General features: G+C 35.0%; 2 protein-coding genes across 3 annotated transcripts; one reads left to right on the top strand and one right to left on the bottom strand.

Moving 5' to 3' along the window:
• The first annotated feature begins 379 nt into the window (after positions 1–379).
• On the top strand, positions 380–6,575 carry LOC132636716 (gamma aminobutyrate transaminase 3, chloroplastic). Of its 2 annotated transcripts, none has more exons than XM_060353717.1 (18): positions 380–641; positions 2,053–2,186; positions 2,376–2,460; positions 2,541–2,658; positions 2,882–2,979; positions 3,098–3,190; positions 3,366–3,439; positions 3,543–3,581; positions 3,659–3,747; positions 3,843–3,919; positions 4,020–4,094; positions 4,501–4,632; positions 4,715–4,802; positions 4,903–4,981; positions 5,255–5,345; positions 5,437–5,515; positions 5,908–6,023; positions 6,239–6,575. In XM_060353717.1, the coding sequence occupies exons 1-18, from the start codon at positions 588–590 to the stop codon at positions 6,311–6,313; spliced, it is 1,596 nt and encodes a 531-aa protein (XP_060209700.1). In that variant the 5' UTR covers positions 380–587; the 3' UTR covers positions 6,314–6,575. The 2 variants fall into 2 exon arrangements, with proteins under 2 accessions (XP_060209700.1, XP_060209701.1); XM_060353718.1 differs by having other exon boundaries at positions 381–641; positions 2,541–2,613.
• A 437-nt stretch (positions 6,576–7,012) lies between these two features.
• On the bottom strand, positions 7,013–8,053 carry LOC132636717 (uncharacterized). The gene is made up of 2 exons (XM_060353720.1): positions 7,815–8,053; positions 7,013–7,285 (listed from the first exon to the last, which is right to left on the bottom strand). The coding sequence occupies exons 1-2, from the start codon at positions 7,908–7,910 to the stop codon at positions 7,169–7,171; spliced, it is 213 nt and encodes a 70-aa protein (XP_060209703.1). The 5' UTR covers positions 7,911–8,053; the 3' UTR covers positions 7,013–7,168.
• Between the last annotated feature and the right edge of the window lie 137 nt (positions 8,054–8,190).

Raw genomic sequence — 8,190 nt, 5'->3', positions numbered from 1 at the left:
AGTGCATGGTTAATATGAGTTGGTAAATTTACTTATTTGGTGAAAAATTTGATCCATGCAATTTAACCAAATGAATTGTACTTTATGTTGTGTGCCCACAAAATGTTGTCCAGATTCAATGTACCAGAAGTAGCTCTGTGTTAAGATTTTGAAGAAGATTCATGGGTAAAAACTTTATTTCCATGCAGCTTTAAACAAAATTAATATAAGCACGAAAATTTACTGCACTAGTGTCCAAATACAATGTACCTTAAGCTTTGTGATCTTTTTTTCATCCTAAAATATTACAACCTTAAAAAAAATTAAAATACTGTTTGAATATCCGATGAATGAGGATTATGACACTACAAATTTTATCCTTATATTATGTCTTTATTATACATTTTAGGACAAAACAGCTTAGTCATCGGTTGTCACTTGTCAATTCTCTTTCTTTCTAATTTCTTGTTTCTTTGTTCTCTTAAACTTTCTGCATGCTCTTTTAAACATAATTAAAATATTATAGCTTTAAGAAAGAGAGAACAGAGGCAAAGGGAGGTTTTTTGGTGTATATAAAAAGTTATAATTCCTAAAGGAATTTTGAAGAAATGGCCAAGTTTACTAATTTGATTGGATCTGGGATTATAGCAGCCACCAACCAGGTTTGTGTTATGATTTTTTCATTTTATTTTTTTATTTTTATTTTGGAAATGGGGATCTTGATTTTTTTTTATTTTTTTTTTTAAAATTTGTTATGGGAAATGGGATTTTTTGTTTATCATAATTTTTTCTGCAATAAAGCTCCATTTGTTTAAATTTATGAAGGGAAAGTAATTTTTTTTTTTTTTTGGGTTCTTGAATGATCATTTTGCTTCTTCTTGGTTTGTGGTTGGTTCTTGTACTTTCAAACTTCTAATATGTGTTAGTGTGCACCTTAGTGTTCTTGAATGTGTTTCATTGTAAAGTTTGCTCCTTTTTTGTCCCTTGGACTTGGAAAGATTTTACCTCCTTTTGGTTATTTTAACCTTCTTCACAAGTTAAAATGATCCTCCCGAGCAAAGGCAAAGCTAGGATTTTGAGGTTATGAGTTCTGGATTCTAGAAAAGACAACTTACTGGATTCTAGGCCAAAGCTACTCGGTTCTGTTGAACCCGTAAACAAGCTTGTAGCTCCGTCCCTGTCTTTAAGTATTCTTGAAGCTTAGTTTAATTTTTTCCAGTGTAGAGGGTTAATAGTCATTTTGGATTAAGACATGCTTAAATGGAGCGATATGGTTATTGAGGACTCATATAGCCGACCCAACTTGCTCAGGATTGAGGCATCATCGTTGTTGTAAATGGTGATAGTCATTTTTTGTGTATCTCGGAGTCTCCAAAAATGTTGTTGTACCTGTACTGGATCCTCAAAATATGCTCTACTTTGGAGGATCCGACAGACACCCCGTGACATTTTTGAAGAGTTTGAGCAGCATAAGTCACTTTGAATTGGGGTACTTCCTAGTGTATTTGGGAGCATCACACTTCGGGCTAAACATGGTTCCCCTTGGCCTAAAGTTCAAATTCCTTTGCCTATTTCATTGGTCTAATATCAAAGAAAGGTTCTTGACTACAAACTAGAAAAATAATTGTGCTTAATCCAGATTATTGTCATGTAGTTTACTTCGGACAATGTGGCCTAATCAACTGTGAATCAGGAAATTTTACGTTTGTTTTGACTCGAAGATCAAATTATCTTGGTTAATTTACAGAACGGTCTGACATTGATTGCCTAAAACAAACTGTTTTAGGGCGCTCATCATGGTTCTTGAACAATGTATCTGTTTTGTATGTAAAATACTCAATTGTGAAAATTGTTGACAAGTTCCAGCAGAGGAATTATAGTCCAAATATTGTTTTATGTTGAAGCACCATTATCTGTTTTAGTGATTTATGCTCATTTTTTTCAACCAATTTGTTGTCTTATACTTAGTTTTAGTTGCAAGATTCTGGCAGCATCTGTGTAGCTTTTATCGTAACATATCTTATTCTCCAGCTTCCATTTTGTTGTGGTTCCTAATTTATCAAGTTTTTACAGGTCTGTTCCCATGTCAAGCATATCCCTGCTGTTAGCAATTTGCAGAAACAAATCTCTTGTGACCCAACACAGGTCAGATGGAATAGCACCGAGCCATCTTTGAAGAATGATCTTTCAGCAACTGACTATAGAGGGTGAATTTTGTTTTCCTTTCTTACTACTCAACCTCTAAATCTTCACCTATCGTGCTATATTGGTATCAAGTGCCAATAACTTTGCATTTCTGTACACATTAATACATGTGTAGTCTTCTATAGTTTTCAGTATACTGTCTGTCAATCAAGTTCACAAATTTGAGTAATCAAATGTCTTCACATTTGCAGATATAAGGGGCATGATATGTTGGCACCTTTTACAGCCGGGTGGCATACTACTGATTTGGAACCTTTAGTTATACAAAAGTCTGAGGTTGAATTCATGTCTTTCTTTTTGCAATATACTTCAGAAGTTACTTCCATGTTTAATATATTTGTGTAATTTTGTCGTAGGGTTCTTATGTCTATGACATTAATGGGAAGAAGTACCTCGATGCTCTAGCTGGCTTGTGGTGCACAACCTTAGGTACTTACAATCTATGTTGCTCGGACTCTTCAAAAATGCAGAAAGGTGCGTGTCGGATCCTCCAAAAATAGTTCATTTTTTAGGATCCGACACGGGTGTAGCATCATTTTGGAAAAGTCCGAGCAACATAGCTTTTAATGTTTATTGCACTATTTTTAGTTACCACTTTGTCCTCCAAATATTTGACATATAGCTGACTTGTTACACATTATTGTAGGGGGTCCTCCAAATATTTGACATATAGCTGACTTGTTACACATTATTGTAGGGGGAAATGAGCCTCGTCTTGTTGCTGCTGCAACTAAACAACTCAACGAGTTGCCCTTTTACCATTCATTTTGGAATCGTACTACAAAACCTTCTTTGGTACGTAAAATTCTCAGTAGTTGCCTTATCACGAAAGACAAAAGAAATCTCCTCGCTGTCCAGGTTTCGCTATAAGTTTTACTTAGATCTCAGACTGATTTTATTTTCAAACATACAGGATCTTGCAAAGCAACTCCTAGATCTGTTTACTGCAAATAAAATGGCGAAAGCTTTTTTCACAAACAGCGGTTCAGAAGCCAATGATACACAGGTTGTTACACAATTAACTTGCTAAATAATAGAAACAAAGTTCATGTTCTGTTGGAGATTTTGACAGAATGCTACAATGTTTTTGGTGTTTGCATTGGTTAACTAACTCAAGCACATTTTGAGGAATGATTTTTAGGATATTAAGTAACTTTTGACACTTACACTGTGATCTGTAGGTGAAACTGGTGTGGTATTACAACAATGCACTCGGGAGGCCAGAAAAAAAGAAATTCATTGCTCGAACAAAAGCGTAATCTGATTCTCATCCCCTCTTTATTTTTGTGTGTGTTCACACGTGTTGTATTGCTTTTCCTTTGACTAATATAATATTCATGCTTGTCGTCTTCAAACAGATACCACGGTTCAACTCTGATTTCCGCAAGTCTCTCTGGGTAATATGCTTATCAGTTCCGGGCAATCAATTATTTTCCGTTTCAATTATTCGTTATGCTAATATATTTTTTTGCAGTCTTCCTGCACTTCATCAGAAATTTGATCTGCCAGCTCCGTTTGTTCTGCACACTGACTGCCCTCATTATTGGCGCTTTCACCTGCCAGGTTTTTTTACTTATCTCTACTTCTTATTGTATTGTGATCTTATTATATCAGTCGACGCGCAGAACATGAACTTTTAACAATAATGTGTATGTCAGGTGAGACGGAAGAGGAGTTCTCAACAAGGTTGGCAAATAATTTGGAAAATCTCATACTCAAAGAGGGACCTGAAACAGTAACTTCTATCAACTTTTTTCACTTATCCTGTTTTCTTTAATTGCATCATGTATAGATGGTGAAGTTATGCCTGACTAGTTTACTTGTTCATCAACTAGATAGCTGCTTTCATTGCTGAACCAGTGATGGGAGCGGGAGGTGTCATACCTCCTCCGGTGAACTATTTCGATAAGGTCAGTTTTCCTTGCACTCTTTAATTTTCGAGTGAGGAGAGAATACTACTATGAATTGATATTCTTTTTGCGTTGACAAGCAAGCTAAATACATTGAACAACGGATGCGCTTTCTTACGCGATGCTTAAGAATGAGCCAACAGCCCGTCCCCGACACCTTTTCCTTTTTATATTTGATATTGAAGTGCATAGTCTTATGACCGGCCTAGAATGTAACTCGTAAACACTATGTCTACATGTCAAGCATCTCAGATTTTAGCAGCAATATAGGAATTTGTGGGGTTCTACAAGAACTTATTTCTAGTTTCCTAGTTGTAATTCTGACAGTTAATTGTTTTACATTTCTCTTTCTAGGATTATGCTTATAAATACCTGAAATAATAATTTTCATCCTACTCTTTTTTAGATCCAAGCTATACTCAAGAAGTACGACATTCTTGTCATTGCGGATGAGGTCATATGTGGATTTGGAAGGCTCGGGACAATGTTCGGATGTGAAAAATACAACATTAAACCTGATCTTGTCTCTTTAGCAAAGGTAGATAGATTTAACTCTGTACAATCTATGCAAATTATACTCCATATCTACATTCTCAATTTTCTCCTAACTATGCTTTTAGGCTCTTTCTTCTGGATATATGCCAATTGGTGCTGTCCTTGTAAGCCCTGAAGTTAATGATGTCATATATTCTCAAAGCAACAAACTTGGTGAGCATATTTTCTGTTTGATATTATTTCTCTCCTTGTTGGTAATCAAATTGTTCATAACTTTCGCTCTCCCTTCTTTTGACTTTTTTGGGGTAACTAGGTATATTTTCCCATGGATTTACTTATTCGGGGCACCCTGTCTCGTGTGCTGTTGCCTTGGAAACACTGAAGATCTACAAGTATGCAACTTTTTTTTTTTTTTATCTAACTCTCAACCTTTCTAGATATGGACTGAAAGAATTATGTCAAGATACTATGTTGATCGGATTCTTCAAAAATATGTCTAGTGGTGCGTGCCGAATCCTAAAAAAATAGTGCATTTTTGAGGATTCGACATGGGTGCACGACAACATTTTCAAGAGTCCAAGCGACATAGAAAATAGTGGTTTCACTACTAGGGGTGTTGTACTTGCTAATTGCTTAAGCACTGAAAAGACTCGAGTTATTTTCAGGGAAAGGAATATTATTGAGCAAGTAAACAGAATATCGCCAAAGTTCCAAGAAGGTCTGAAAGCATTTTCCAACAGTCCCATAATCGGGGAGGTACAGTAATTATCAGCGTCAAAGCCAGCTAAAACGTCTTAATTACCTATCGTTTATGTTATTCACTCTTACTTTGTTGTTCTGTTTTCAGATAAGGGGAACTGGTTTGCTACACGGTACAGAGTTTACTGATAACAAGTCTCCTAATGATCCTTTCCCTCCTGAATGGGGTATATTTTCGCTCTTTCTCTTGTCAAAGGTTACTAGCATGTTTGGTCAAGCTTCCAAAATCGGCTTATTTGGAAATATATTTTTTGTCAGAAGTGCTTTGCGAAAAAGTACTTTTGAATATTAGTAGTTTGGGTAATTCAGTTTGAAAAGCACTTTTGCTAATATTAAAGCATGTGCTTGCCCAAGGTTCCAAAAGTGTTTCTGAGGAAATCTACTTTTTTCAACTTCTGAAATAGTTTCTGCTACTATTCAAAACCACTTTTTTTTCCTAAAAGCTTAGCCAAACCTCAACTCTCTACAATAAACAATTTTAGCTTTCCAGATGCTTGGTCAAACAGGGTATACATTAAACTTTAATCTCAATTAGACAAATTGTTCGTTCTTTGCTCAGGTATAGGTGCATATTTTGGAGCACAGTGTGAGAAGCACGGGATGTTGGTACGTGTTGCTGGTGATAGCATAATGATGTCTCCTCCCTACATTCTTAGTCTGGAAGAAATTGACGAGGTATGTTCCTGTTGCTTTGCATCTGTTAGTCACATTTGTATAATCTGAACGTTAGCTTCCTCGGATTCTTGCTCAATAGGCTTAGAACGGGTTTGTTATATATTGTGTGACATAAACACATCATGTTTCTATCATCTATTAGTAGCCATTTTTCAACTATATATTCTCCATGAAAACGATTAAAACGAATCTTTTTTTTTATTTTTTATTGGCAGTTGATAAGCAAATATGGGAAAGCACTGAAGGATACTGAAAAGAGAGTGGAAGAACTCAAGTCCCAGAAGAAGTAAAAGCTCATGGCAAAAAGCTTGAAAAAAAGAGAGAAAAAATGGAAGTCCAAATGAAATAAAAAGTTAGCCACTCTTAGATGAAGTATATGTAAATCAATCAGTTAACTAGGCTTATATATGAGATTAGTTGGGATTAGTTAGAGTATTTTTGTTGTTGTAGATTAGTTTTACGCTGGCTGTCAATCTACATCAATTGTTTTTACCTTATGATACCGTCTAATCTTTGTGAAATCAAGTAATGGAAAAAGGCGTTTGGACATTCTTTCGTTGAGCAGCCTAATGGATTGAACTCAAAATGGCGCATCAACAATTCAATCAAAATGGGTCAAATAGTATAACTCAATGGGTCAAAATGCAACTACAACCTGGACATACAAAATTGAATTCGGAGATTGGGAATGATGTAAACTTGGAAGACGTAAGCTAATAATTGAATAAAAATATATTAAAGTTTAACATTTATTTTCAAAAAAATAAAAATAAAAGAAGGATGGCAGTTAGGATATGTTGAGTTGTGACCTGCTATTTGACCGATCATGACCCGACTTATTTTTATCCAAGCAAACTTTAAACGGATCATAACCATTTTATTCATTTGACATGTTTTGACCCGCCCTTCAGTAGCTTTGATATGGGTTTTGCATATATATTAAAAAATCTACTAAATATATATAAATATTAAATTTCAAACTCACCAACTCAAATAATCGGTGGATTTAATAAAATGTCGAACCCATAAAGTTCAAATCCAAATACACTATTCCAATGACTATGAAAAAGGTACCAAACCAAAGACAAGATATTCATATTGATCTTACAGCAATATTGGTTGGACTGAATATGAGTACATAGAAATCAAGATTTGGGTTTCTGTTTATCAGCTTTTCTTCTAGCTCTTCTCTCTCTAGAGCTAACATACTTGAATCCACCACTTTCAGATTCTTCTCCATCCTCATAATCTCTTAAAGATTTCTACAATTTCCCAAAAAATGGTTGCAATTAATAAAACACAAATATTCAGTAACTTATAAGCAGGGGCAGAGCTAGAGGATCCGAACTCTCTTCATCAGAAAATTACATTACAAGTTATGTTGCTCGGACTCTTCAAAAATACTATCACGCCGGTGTCGGATCAGAAGCGGAGCTAGAATATTGAGTTTAAAGGTTCTAGATTTTAGAAAAAGAAAATTATGAGATTCTTGATAAATTATTTATACATATTAAGTGCATTTTTTTAACAAAATCTGCACCAAAGCTAGCTACTGGGTTCTGACAAACGTGTAGTCGGAATACTAGCTCCTGTCCTGTGATGGATCCTTCAAAAATTAGTGAATTCTCTATAAATGCACTACCTTTAGAAGATTCAACACACACCTGTTAACATTTTTGAAAAATCCGAGAAACACAATATACATGCACCACTGTTGGTAAAAAATTCTATTTCTGCCACTGCTTATAAGAGTTGAATGAGTAAAAAGAAATTGGAAGAAATGTAGAATACCTCTCTAATTTCATTAAAGCTGACTGCATAAAATGTAACAGCAGCTGCTGCTATAATACCCAGTACTGGAAATCCTACTTGCTGAATGGCATCCATTATTCTTATGTGTTGTGTGTGTGTGTGTGTGTGTTTCTTTTTCTTTTGTTCCAACTTTGAGCTTAGATTAGATATTCTGGTTTCATGTTTCTCTTTTTCTTTGTTTTTTGGCTGACATAAGATAAGATATTTGTAAGTGTAGATAAAAGTAAGATAAGGACTTGTAGTGGCCCAAACTCCCCTTGTTATTCGAGAGTGCGCTCCCAAGTCCCATCCTTACAAGCGGCGAAATCAAAAAATTTGCTAAGAATATTTAAAATTATATATATAATAAAAAAAA

Source organism: Lycium barbarum, chromosome 4 (assembly GCF_019175385.1).
Source record: "Lycium barbarum isolate Lr01 chromosome 4, ASM1917538v2, whole genome shotgun sequence".
In the NCBI taxonomy this organism is placed as follows: Eukaryota; Viridiplantae; Streptophyta; class Magnoliopsida; order Solanales; family Solanaceae; genus Lycium; species Lycium barbarum.
Note: the sequence above shows the minus strand (reverse complement) of the source record. Positions and strands in the feature narration are given on the sequence as shown.

Coding starts and splice junctions, on each gene's coding strand:
- LOC132636717 (XM_060353720.1), bottom strand. CDS start 7,910: ATGGATGCCATTCAGCAAGTAGGATTTCCAGTACTGGGTATTATAGCA. Junction 7,286..7,814: donor GCTTTAATGAAATTAGAGAG/GTATTCTACATT, acceptor GGGAAATTGTAG/AAATCTTTAAGAGATTATGA.
- LOC132636716 (XM_060353717.1), top strand. CDS start 588: ATGGCCAAGTTTACTAATTTGATTGGATCTGGGATTATAGCAGCCACC. Junction 2,980..3,097: donor GTACTACAAAACCTTCTTTG/GTACGTAAAATT, acceptor TCAAACATACAG/GATCTTGCAAAGCAACTCCT. Junction 6,024..6,238: donor GTCTGGAAGAAATTGACGAG/GTATGTTCCTGT, acceptor TTTTATTGGCAG/TTGATAAGCAAATATGGGAA.